We start from the raw sequence: 13,578 nt of genomic DNA on the forward strand, positions 1-13,578 counted from the left end.
TTGGTTAACTGACGTGAGGAGACCATATGTATGTCTATTGAAAAGGATGATGATGTAGAAATTAGGGAACATTACCATCAGTATTGCCTGCAAGTATAGCTGCTGAGTATAACTCAGAAGAGCTCATGGATGAAGAGATGTTACTGCTGATTTCCGATGCATCTAGTCTGAAAACGGACTAACAGAACGTGTGTGCTTGACTATGCAAAGACAATCAACTGCATGAGTCAGAACAAATTCTGTACAGCATTGGAAAGAACAGGATCTCAAGAAAACTCCATTGGGCTCATGTGGAAGCTGTCATTAACCAAGTGGTTGATTTCAAACAATACAAGAGGACATTACATGGGTTATAAGCAAGAAAGGGGATGTCAGACTTGTGTTCTATCACCGTACTTTGTCAGTCTGTCTACTGAACAAATAATCTGAGAAACTGAACTATTTTAAGAATAGCAGGGCAATAGTTCTAGGAAAATTCTTATTAACAATCTATGATTTGCAACTGATACAACTTTGCTGGGACCTGTTGGAAGCACTTATTGATGGTGATCAAAGATTGCAGCATTTTAATGGGCTTTAGTTCCCAAATAGACCAATAAGTAATTTGTTACATGGAGAAAATATTATAGTTGACCTGTGGTGTAGTGGTCACCAGTTGGCCTGTGATCCATATGGTGGGCATTTCAAAACCGTTAGCAGTACCCTGGAGAAAAGACCGAGCTTTCTACTCCAGTAAAGAGTTATGGTCTCAGAAACCTACAGGAAGTCACTATAATCAGCATTGACTCTATGTGAGTGAGTTTGGTTTTTGGATTATTGAGGCCGACAAGGATTTCATTTTAATTTGATGCACAATTAGCACCCATGGAGGCAGCAGTCATGATATAACATAACATTGCCATGGGCTAACATCTGCAAAAGACTTCTTTAAAGCGTTGAAAAGCAAAAGTGTTTCCTTGAGGACTAATGTGTGCCTGAACAAAGTCCCACTGTTTTCTATCACCTCATAGAGTAAGGAGGACCCAAGGAGGACCGATGGCTTGGCATGAACGGGTTCACCGAGAGTACTGACTGTCAGGAGAGCACTGACTGTCAGGAGAGCACTGACTGTCAGGAGAGCACTGACTGTCAGGAGAGCAAACAGATCTATTGGAAGGAGTACGATGTTTCTTAGAAGTGAGGACAACTATTGTGGGGTCCTGTACTTTGGATGAGTTACTAAGGGGAACCAGTACGTAGGGAAGGAGAGCATGCATTGTAAAGCAAAACAGGGGAAGGCTGTCAACTGTGCGCATTGGAAGAGTGGCTGCAGAATCAGTTCCGATATAGCAATGGATGTTAGAGTGGCACAGGAGCGGGCAGTGTTGTGTTCTGCTGTGCACAGGAGCTCTACGAGTCTACACCGCCTGGATTAATGGTTCATATATTTACATATTTTCTGGAAGTTAAGGAATTCCCTTTTTTCGATTTTGTCAGTGGAGGATGTGTTAAAATTACCTGAATTATTCTTGATTAGTACCAATAAAAATCATCAGTATAGGATAAATAACCACATTATATTAAATATTATTATGATTAGGTAGCATGTGGAAATCTATGCAACATGATGTTCAAATTTGGTACATGGAATCCAATAATAGATAATAGGTCAGAAAAATTCTCCCTAATAAAGGATTTCTCAATTTTACTTAATTTACTTAAGATATAATTTAATTTTTGGAATATAAACACATATGTAGCTACGTAGAAAGAAGTTGTCATTCATTATTCCTACATGCAAGTGATTCAATCAGATATTATCTTACAGCAGATAATTTGGAGTCAAAGGCAATAATACTGTGTAAGTGAGGAGCTATAGTGACATACATAATATATGCTTTTTATTGAGCAAGACAATGGAAAAAAAAGAATGACAAAGGTATTTTCTGATTTTAATGCCTTGACAACATATCAGTGCCTGGTCTGCAAATAAAGGAGTATGTGTATTTGTAGTTTTACATGATTTTCTTCCAAAAATAAAAGTGAGGTTAACTGTCTTGACAAATGTATCTTCAAATTTGTGCCTTATGTCTGAATATGGTGTTTGAAATAACTTTGTTTCCATTAACTTTAAGATATATTGGATTTAGAGTAAACAATTGTACAAAATAGTTAAAGAAAAGTATAACATCATGTTTGGTTCCCTCTATATTGAAATCCATCGATATTTGACTCTTTGTCTCTCTTTCATCACTTGTAAGAACACAAATGTAACCTGTTTCTGAGACAGAGAAGACAAAACAAAACTCCATTCATCTTTCTGATCCCCAATGCAAAGCAATCTAATATTTTTGTTTTTATGTGAAATTTTACTGTTACATTTTTTACCAAAAAAATATCTCAGTTTACCTTAGATAATAATGTATCCTTTTATTGATTTCTCGCTACCATATCTTTCTCTTTTACCTTAATAAGCCGATGGAGCACATCAATGAAACGTCTGAAGTGGATTTTATATTGCTTGGGTTTTCAGACCAACCTCAGTTGGAGATCATCCTTTTCGTGGTAGTCCTGCTATCTTATCTTCTCACACTCCTGGGCAACACGGCCATCATCCTGCTCTCCTGTCTGGACACCAAACTCCACACACCTATGTACTTCTTTCTCACCAATCTCTCCTTTCTTGACCTTTGCTTTACGACAAGCATTGTCCCCCAGCTGTTGTGGAACCTGAAGGGACCAGCCAAGACGATCACTCCCACTGGCTGTGCCATACAACTCTATGTGTCCCTCTCGCTGGGCTCCACTGAGTGTGTCCTGCTGACTATCATGGCCTTTGATCGCTACGTGGCTGTCTGCAGACCTCTCAATTACACTGCTGTCATGCACCCATCATTCTGCAAGTCTTTGGCAGGAATCGCCTGGCTCAGTGGCGTGGGAAACACGCTCATCCAGAGCACCATCACCCTTCGTCTTCCCAGATGTGGACATCACCACCTTCAGCACTTCTTGTGTGAAGTCCCTGCCATGATGAAGTTGGCATGTGTTGACATTCATGCAAATGAAGTCCAGCTGTTTGTGGCCACATTAGTTTTGCTCCTTCTTCCTATGACATTGATCTTAGTCTCCTATGGACTCATTGTTCAAGCAGTGGTCAAAATTAAGTCGGTCCAAGCCTGGCGGAAGGCACTAGGGACCTGTGGATCTCATCTAATCGTGGTGTCTCTCTTTTTTGGGACCAGCTCCGCCATTTACATCCAACCAAAGCGATCTTATGGCCACAGCCAGGGCAAGTTCCTCACACTGTTTTATACGGTTGTGACTCCCACCCTCAACCCCCTGATATACACTCTGAGGAACAAGGATGTGAAAGGGGCACTGAGAAGACTGCTGGGGAGAGAACAAAATGTGTAAGGACAAATCCAAGAAGCAGTGACTTTCTGTGATGGGCGATGTATTAAGAGACAGCATGGAACTACTCTGGGGTATATGTGTATGTGTATGTGTGTATCTACACTCCTCTCTGGCTGTATCTGCACCCACATGGGCAGCATGGACTGAAAAAGAATCTCAGAGTTAACTTATGTAGCTCAAGGTGTTTCTTTTATATTTGTTGGAATGGATTCTGTATGTGAGAGAAAGGGAGAGAAGAGACGAAGAGCAACTTTTCCACACACACCTTTATTACATATCTTTGAAGAAATGAAGCATATAGGGAGACTTGGGAGATTTGGGAATGACCGAATATATGTGCCTTTAACCCATCTCACTGCTGCCATTTCTATTTCAACTCACATCGACTTTCTAGGACAGAGGATAATTTCTCCATAGCATTTCCAAGGCTGTTAATCTTTCTGGAACCAGGCTGACTCATCGCTCTCTCACAGAGAGGGTTCACACTGTCATCTTTCTTTTAGCACCACAGTGCTTACCCCACTGCACAACCAGGCTCCTTATATAACATTAGGAGTTACAGTAGTGTTTGCCTTTCAAGTATAAAATAGAAAATATACATGTTAGTGTGAGAACAGTACTTTGCAGCATTTCCATTGTGAAACATTTCCTGGTAAAATATTTTTGAAAATATTTTGTACACATTACCCAATTCTTTGAAGAGATAAATACTGCAAAATCAAAATTAAAAATCTGTATCAGAAAACATAAGAAGATATGCGAGCCTATTTGACATTTGTAATAATTCAAAGGGTTTCTTTATCAAAAAAGATAATATCACAAAATATCCATGCTATTAATTACGTAGTGGAATCAAAGCCTTTTATATCCAATCTTATTTGTGCCTACTGTTTTCCCCAGGTTCTCTGTGGTTAATAAATACGTACACTCTGGAGCTAGATTACCTCCGTTTGAAATTCGCTTTCATATTGTGGTGGTCACCTAATCTGCTGTCAATTGAAGGATAATGAGCATAGGGGTGGGGTCTAGGCTGCCAATCTGGAGATAGCCAATGAGATTTCTGTGGGCATAGCCTTCTTTTGTGAATTCTGGGAAACATGGTACTTCCTCCTTGGAGGTGGAAGTAACCTCTCTCTCTCTCTCTCTCTCTCTCTCTCTCTCTCTCTCTCTCTCTCTCTCTCTCTCTCTCTCTCTCTCTCTTTCTCTCTCTGCTACTCCCTGGGAGACATGGCAGCTGACAATTTCTGTGAAACTAGAGAAGCCACCTAGAGACCCCTGCGTGTGCAGAGATGCTTACCATGCCACTGGATCCAATGACTTTCTACCCACTGGCCTGTGATAGACCTGCATTTAGCCTCATTGCATGCATTTTGTGACTCTGAAGATGACTTTATGGATTTCTGTCAGATGTAATCTCGGACTTATGGACTTGCTCTTGACCGGGCTGGGATGTTTTCTCAATGTTCAATTGATCTTGTATATAAACCTCTCCCTTAGACACGTATGTGTGTCCATGGATTTGTTTCTCTAGTCTACCCAGACTTACACACATACTTATTATATTTGTAGTCCACTCTGACATTTATGTAACCTATAGACTTCTCAGTTCAAGCACTTCATAGATTTGGGATGAGGGTTGAATAAAATACATGCTAAGTGCTTACAAATCACTGACTGGTACTGGTAAGTGGTGCCTAACTCTTAACAATTAAGAAATTACTTTTCAAAAACAATTGTGTCTTGAAATCTCAATGAATATTTTTTCACCCGTCTACCATCATTCTTAACATGTAATTTGTTCATTTGAATTGCATTTGTTTTCTGTTTTACTAATCTTCTTGAGACCAGCTAAGATTTGTCGTTTCTACTCTTGAGTTTCTTTGAGAAACTACTCAAGTTCAAAATTCCATTCTATCAAGAACTGAGCAGGGTATATACTACTGAAATAGAAAAGCTCATGGCACGCCATTTCTGTAATTGACCTCAAGGCTAAGTGAAACTGTCCCACAGGCCTCCTTCTCCCCACTGACACACTTTGCTCAGCCCAAGGTAATCTATATTTTATAATCACAATTAAAACAGGCTTATAGTTGCTCTTAGGCCAATTCTTGTTTAAACTACCCTCTCCATATCAGAGAGAAGTTATAACTCTTCCCCCCTTACCTGGAAGCCTTGGATCATAAAACAAGTGCCTAAGGTTTTGCCTAAATATATTCTTATTTTACTTCTATCTATACTGCTTACTTTGCGAGATATGGTCTTTTAACTTGCTGTTTTGCTTTCTGTATTTAGCTCACTCCCTAAATGATATAAGAGGCGTGGCTACAGACCAACCTCCAGTGCAGTCAGATGGACCGCAGCTGTGTAAGAATGATAACAATAGTTCCTAATTCTCTTAGTTGTTGTGAGATATACCTGATAATTGAGGTAGAATTTAGCCCTCAACTTCTATCTCTGCTTCTGATGATGCAAGACTACTGAAATCTCTTAAATGCTTAAATAAACCAACGTGTTTTCTCTTTACATCCATCTAGCCATTGCTCTGTTTTTTCTTCCAGGTACAGACATTTCAAACAGGTTTAATTCCTTATATCTACTTCTTCAATACACACACTTTATCAAAACTTAGAACCTGGTTACTTAAACTACAACTGCCCTAGAGTTAAAATTTTTTTTCTATATCTGGTAATTTCCCCCTTTTCAATAAAATTACTTTTGCATATGACTGAAATTTATACACCATATTTCTTATTGAGAAATAGTCACAGATTAATACATGTGTTAGATTTCTCAGGTGGAAAATAAATTGGTTCTTGGCTTCCCACAAGAAAGAATTCACACCCAAAAAATAAAAGAAAGAATTCACATCGAAGCCTGGTTTGTGAACAAGTGGGCTTTTATAAAGGACTGAAAAAGCTTCAGGTTTTACAATGTCAAATGAGTACACCCTATTACGGGGAAGCATGCCAAACCCCATGTTAGTCTGCTAGGACTAACCACGGAACACAGGTAACCTCACGGGACTACTCACCCACCTGTGGTGACCCGAGGCCAAAGAGACCTATGCATGGCAGACAGGGTTCAGAAGCAGGGTCAAGGGAAGAAGGCAGAAGGGCCCAAGAGGTGGGCAGGGCCTTCAGATGCTAAGGTATTTAAACCTCTGGCTGGGGAGGCATGCTCAAAGGGATTGGTTGACTCCATTGGCTACATTAAACCCCATAGGCCTAGTTTGGGCTGCCCAGGTGTACTGCCTAACTGGCTTTGAGTTTGAATTGGAGTATGCCCAGTTAAAATCTTTCTGATTCGTTAAGGTTCGCCTGATTCTCTTCTAACCTCTTCTATGGGGGCCTTTGGGTATGGGGAGGGACAATCCCCTTTATTCCCCTGCCTAACACATGGAAACACTTCCTTCTTTATTTTATTGTCACAAATGTTTCATCAGGGCCCCCTCTGTCCTTTATTCTATAACACACTACCCACTTATATTTTTCACTAAGATGGATTTAAGGTATACCTATGGATATGAATTGTTTCCTGATTTGATATCTGCCATTAGGATGTTTTTTTATTACCAATAAAAAGTATATATGGTATAACTTAAAAGCTATTAGATAGCTAGGACAGCACAGTATGTTTGGAACCTAAGACATATACCCTCAAGTAACTAATAATTTAAATTTTTAGAATCCCAAAATAAATGAGCTATATTGAAATTATAAATATTAAAATGATAAGAAACATGTAATGCAATGTCTAGGGCCCAGAGAGGGAAATACATATAATTAAATGCAAATTTTACATCAAAGGGCTAAAATCTGTCAAATAAATAGATGCTCAAGATAGTATTATAAGAATGGCAAGTTAAACTCAAAAACTATGGTGTTGTTCATAAGAAGTATGTTTTAGGTACAGATGAGTTGATTCCAATTCATAGCATACCTATGTACAACAGACTGAAACACTGCCCTGTCCTGATCCATCCTCACAATTGTTCTTACGTTTGAAAGAATTGTTACAGCCACTGTGTCTATCCATCTTGTTGAGGGCCTTGCTCTTATTTGTTTCCCCTTCTACTTTCCTAAGCATGATGCCCTCTGGGTTTCTCCTAATAATAAGTCCAAAACACATGAGGAAATGATGTTTAATAGAAATTAAATATGAAATAGCATACAACTGAAAGGATTAATAAAACAAAAAAGTACACTCTTGGAATAAATAAGAAAAATGATTAATATGTGGCAGATTACTCAAAGGAAAATGAAAGTCCAAGAAACCAATATCATTAACAAAAATGTAACAATATTACATATTCTAAATAGAGCAACACTCTATTAAGAGAATATTTTTTCCTTTAAAAAATTAATTGGGAATTAGTACCTGTATCATAGAACTCCACAGTTCAATCACATCAAGTAGAATTGTATAATTGTTACCACAATCAGTTTTCACACATTCTCTTTCTTCCTAGACGCCTTGACCTCATCTTCCCCTTTCCCCACCTCTCAAAATTCTTATTCTACTTCCTGACCCCATAGTTCATCAATCCTGTGTTTCATATCTTTTGCACATTTGAAACAGGAGCACTTTGTGTGAAGATTTGGTTTTCTAGAAAAACAAAACCGGTAACACTCATATACGTATAAGAAATGTATATCCATAAGGAAATTTGTATTAAGAGTAAGGCCCACACAATCACAAGGCCCAAGCAAGCCCCCTGCCTCTGGAGGCTGGGGGGGTCAAATGCTAAGCTGGAGAAACGTCCTAACTTACACAGCTGCCAGCAGTAGGGAATCAATTAGCTTGGAGATCAACCAGAAGACTGAGGATGAAGGAGAATGGTGGGGAGACGACAGGCTGGAAGAGGCAGCATCTAGTTGATTCAAGTTCTACAGAGAACATGGCAGGTCACTGACAGCTCCTAGAGTCATCAGGCCAACTGTCCAAGTCCCAAGAGGCCAAATACAGGATGTAGGCCAGCAGGAAGAAGCGCGAGAGAGTAATCCACAGCATCTCTTTTGTAGATGTGAAATAGGTCATAGCTTGAATGAGATGTCATTAGTCTGCACATTGTGAGGAAGGTCTTCCTATGGAAATTCTGAGAATCCTGGAAGACCCAAGTTAACGCAAAAAGTATAATTATCCTGGCCCAGCCAAGCTGACACCAGAATCTAAGTATCATATCCTTTTAGTTGGCAATGGGACAGATTCAGAGAAGCAATGGGTGTGTAAATAGCCATGCAGGATTGTGTGTCCATGTGGGATTGATGCAAGCCCAGAAACTGTGTAAAAATAATCAGAGAGATACTTTCCAAGGAAGAGGTGTGGTATATTAGGTATATAGCAAAATCAGACCTTACTCAGAAAATCAATTCAAGAATAGTTAGAAAGCTTTTTGTTTGATTTTTAATGTCGTCAAATAACCAATCTTTTCACTCTGTTTTTAAGATTTCTAGGACTTATTTATCACTATTCATCTGCCAGTTTGTCATACTTTCTGTAATGCTGGGTGCTATGCCACCAGGATATCAAATGCCACCAACGGGATTCCCCTGGTGCACAAATTTCAGTGAAACGTTCACACTAAGACAGTTTTAGAAGGACAATGAGGTCTACTTCTGTCAAAACCGGCAAGTGAAAATTGTGTGGACAGCAGTACAAGATTATCCGGTGAAATGTGAGGAGATGAGCGCCTCAGGTTGGGGGCCACTCAAAACGCACCACGCTCTCACAAGAGAGACAAGCAGCAAAGATGCTGAGAATGACACAGGACTGGGTAGTGATTCATTCTGGTGTACAGGAAGGCACGAAGTATGAGTTGAAATTACCCTAAAACCTCTCACAACCACAAATAAATGATTTAAGAAATCATTGTTGGGATGAGGTCATGAAAATATTTTTCCTTTATAACTGGATCTTAATCGTTTAGGGTGTATGAGTTTGGTCAGCATGAAAAATGGTCACATTTAATTTTTTCCCCTATTGATACTTAATTCTTTCATCACTATGTATTGGGGAAAAAAACATACTCCCCAAAAATGCTTATTTCATTTACTCAAAGTCCCAAATGTGTTTTCAATGAAAGACTAGTTCATATATGGCTCATTATGCAAATATAGTATGTCCATGGCTCATTATACAAATATAATATGGCCTTCTATACTTAAGATTTATATTGTGTTTTGATAGACAATAGAAAATGTCTTCATATCCTTCAGTTTTTTTCTCAAAATATTTTGACATTGTTGGCACTTTTTATTGAGATATCACTCCATACAGAAAATTAAAATATACAATCAATATGTGTGCATTTTGAACCTTGCAATTCAAAAATAACTGCAGTTGTTGTTGCTGCCATTAAGTCAGTTGCAACTCATAAGAACCATAAAAAACAGAACCAAAGTATCACCCAGCCATCACAACTGTTGTTTTAGCCAATTGTTCCCATCACTGTGTCAAACCATCTTGTTGCGGGCCTTCCTCTTTTTTACAGTCCATCTACTTTACCAAGCATGATGTCCGTCTGCAGAGACTTTTCCTATAGAACCTTTCATTTGTGGATCAATCCTATTTGGGGTTCTCTCATCCTATTGACTAGTTATTTTCTTCTCCTTTGTGATGTTGGGGAAATTTTCTTCTATGATTTCTTGTGCTATGTTCTCTCTCTCTTTTTTTTTTTTTTTGCTTCTTCTTGTTCTTTTGAAGATGCCAGTTGTTTCCTTAATAACATCATTCTCAGGATTTCTTCTGAATTCTTTGCTTTATTTATTGATTGTTTCTCTTCTCAGGTGTCAGGGTGATTGTCTTTGAGATCACGGATTCCATTTTCACTTCACCCATTCTATTCCTCCGGTCTTTTGCTGAGTTACCTAATTGTGTTATCTCATTGTCTTATGGGATTCCTTTTGGATTAAGGATTTTAGTTTTTCAATTTTTTCCATTGCTCTTGTGAGTGCTCCCCACATCTCTTGAAAGGATTTGAATATCATTCTTCTGAATGTTGTATCTGGTTGTTCCAGGGCCTCTTCTTCAGATTACTCCTTTGAATTTGGATGATTTTCGTTGTTTGCGTTTGTTTTTCTTGATTTTTTTTTTAGTTTGCTACAGTTGACAGCTGTTTCCTCAGCATTGTGGAACAACTATTAGCAGTGGGCAAGCTGCTGGGTTGAGCAGAGGTCACTCTGTTCAGTGACTGGGAAAGGTCTAATAGGAGCTGAAAACACATGAAAGTTGAAAAAGGGGAAGAGACATGTAAGTGGAGCAAGGGGGCGGGAGACAAGAGAAGAGAATAAAATAAAATAATGGTAGTAATAATGAGTGACTATATGGATAGGACAAGCAATTTATAAAAATAATGAGAAAATTTACTTTTAAAAGTTTCATGAAAATATATTTCAAGGGGCAAAATAGAGGGCACCGAGACATAATGGATGAATGTAGGGCAATCAGCAACAAAAGGGACAAAAGACTCAGGTGTGGTCTGGGTGCAGCTGCTAATTTCTGTTGCAATGATAAAGTGAATTGAGATGTGCACTCAGAGGATGGGGGACCCCTTGCTTGGATAGGTGTGTGGAAATCTAAAGGACTGACTGTTTTTCCCTGAGGGAATGGGTATTCTCATGAGGGCACTGGAAGAGGAAGTGAGAGAGCTCTTTAAAAATATAATAAAAGTATTGTAATAGAACCAACATACCAAACCAATAAGAAAGCAATATAGACCAAAACACCCCTTTGTGGGTGGGGATTCCTGCTCTTTGATAGTATTATTCTATGTACATGTATTCTGAGTGGGGGAAGTGGGACAAGTATGGGGGACGTAGTGGGAGAGGTCACCAAAGAACAAAGCAGGATAAAAGGAAAAAGGGGGTGGGGGAGAGAATTAATGTTGGGTCCTGATTATGTACTGCACCAAGCTGCCCACGCAGAACTATCTCCCAGAGGTCATTCAGGTAAGCTGCTTGACTGGTTGAGTTGCTTCAGGAGTAGGGGAAAATTGGCTGTGCTGGGGAGGAGCAAGCTTCACTGAAGTGTCTCATGTCATTGGTCCATGGTAAAGGAGAGACTGTCAGCAAGTATTGATGCTCTCTCACATTAAGAAATTTGTCTCTACTTAGCTTTATGCAAAAATTCTTGCAGCCAGCATGTTCAAGATGTCCCTCCTTATGGACCTTCTGTGGTAGTTACTGAAGAGGTCTTTGCATGCATGTTAGCTGGCAGTCATCTTCCTTGTATTCGCCTACAAATATTTAAAATATTGCAACAAGATGCTTAAATTTTTTTCTTTAGTTCTGTCTAAAACATGCTGAACATATTCTTTCATTTTGGTTGCGTAACTCAGTCTTTGCACATTTCATTATTATACTTTACTTTCTCTTCCAGCTGCCCTTTGACACTTTCTGGTCAGTTCTTAGAAGTCTTCATTTCTTCTATTTGCCTTAGCTACTCTAGGATTAAGAACAACTTTAAGAATCTCTTCTGACATCCACTTTGGTCTTTGCTTGTTGTCTTGTCTCTTTAGTGACTTTCATCATTGGCGTTTTCCTCGATGTTGTCCCATGGCTTATCAGTTAGTATGTCCTTAGTGTTCAATACCTAAATGCTGTTCGTAAGATGTTCTCAAAATTTGGGAGGGCTATTCTCAATGTCGTATTTTGGATCTTGTGGACTTGGTTTAATTTTCTTCAGCTTACATGTGAGCTAAACTTACAAAGGAGAAGTTTATGGTTTTTTCCCCACAATTAAATCCTGACTTGGTTTTAGGTGCTGACAATGAGCTTTTCCATCTTCTCTTCTCACAGATGAAGTCCATTTGAATTCTATGAATTCCATCTGGAGAAGTACAACTGTGTAATCATCTTTTATGTTGTTGAAAGAAGGTATTTTAGATGAAGAAATTGTTGGCCTTGAAAAATTCTATCACTATCACCAGATTGGCTTCATCACCAAAGCCATATTTTATAATTACTGTTCCATTCTCTTTGTTTCCAACTTTATATGCCTACTGCCAATAATTATTAATGCATCTTGATTGCATGTTTGATAAGTTTCACAATGAAGATGTTGGCAGAATACTTCAGTTTCTTAATCACTAGCTTTTGTGTTTAGTGCATAAATTTGAATGAAAACTAGCCAGGGGCTGACTGTGGAACAGGGCATCAAGTATTCAGACGTAAGTTCAGATTGAAGTTGAATAAAATTGAAACAAATTCTCAAGAGCTAAATTATGAGTAAGTATATCCAACTTATATATTGAGAATACTGCAAGAAGATTTTCTGCAGTGAACACTAAGGACAGGAGTGCGGATGAAACGAGAGATGACATCAGGCACACCATTCATGAAAAAAGCAGAATGACATTAAAATGCAACAGAAAGAAAGAGAGAAAAAAGAAAGATCAAAGTAGATGTCAGAAGAGACTCTCAAACTTTTTCTTAATCATAGGGTATCTAAGGCAAATGGAAGATATGATGCATCCAAAGCCCTGAACAGAAAATGGCATCTCAAGAAGACAAAGTAAAAATTATCATGAAATGTGCAAAACACCTAGATTAAGAAAACCAAAAAGAACACACTCAACATATCTTAAATGGGAAAAAACCCTCAAGAAACAAATCAAGCTTCAAGTTTCAGCATTGAAAGGTTCTACAGACATAATAATGAATGATGCAGGAAGCATGAAAAGAAAATGGAAAGAATACAGAGAGTCACTGTAGCAAAAAGAACTAGTCAACATCCCACCATTTCAGGAGGTAACATGTGATCATAGGAACAATGGTACTGAAGGAAGTTCAAGCTGCACTGGAACCATTAGCCAAAAACAAGGCTCCAGGAATTGATGGAACACCAATTAAATGTTTCTACACGCTGATGAGGCACTGGAAGCAGACACAGATCTATACTAGCAAATTTGGAAGTCAGCTACCTGACCAACTGACTGAAAAAGATCTATATTTTTACTCATTACAAGGTAAGGTGATGTAGCAGAATGCTCAAACTTAGAAAATAGCATTGATCTGATATGTACGAAAATTCTTCCTTAAGATAATCCAACATTGGTTACAGGAGTACATTGTCAAGGAGCTGTCAGAAGGTCAGGCTGGATTCAGAAGAGGACGTGTACAAGAGATATCGTTGCTGATATTAGATAGATCTTGTCAGAATGCAAATAATAGCAGAAAGATGTCTACT

At 38.6% G+C, this 13,578-nt stretch overlaps 1 protein-coding gene across 1 annotated transcript; it reads left to right on the forward strand.

Annotated features, from left to right (window-relative positions):
- The first annotated feature begins 2,448 nt into the window (after nucleotides 1-2,448).
- Nucleotides 2,449-3,393, forward strand: LOC142437546 (olfactory receptor 2G3-like). The gene has a single exon (XM_075540660.1). It carries the CDS (start codon nucleotides 2,458-2,460, stop codon nucleotides 3,391-3,393), a length of 936 nt encoding a protein of 311 aa, XP_075396775.1. The 5' UTR covers nucleotides 2,449-2,457.
- The last annotated feature ends 10,185 nt before the right edge of the window (nucleotides 3,394-13,578 follow it).

This window comes from Tenrec ecaudatus, chromosome 1 (genome assembly GCF_050624435.1).
Source record: "Tenrec ecaudatus isolate mTenEca1 chromosome 1, mTenEca1.hap1, whole genome shotgun sequence".
NCBI classification, from domain to species: Eukaryota; Metazoa; Chordata; class Mammalia; order Afrosoricida; family Tenrecidae; genus Tenrec; species Tenrec ecaudatus.

Bases quoted from the DNA above. Each gene is read 5' to 3' on its own strand.
- LOC142437546 (XM_075540660.1), top strand. From the start codon at position 2,458: ATGGAGCACATCAATGAAACGTCTGAAGTGGATTTTATATTGCTTGGG.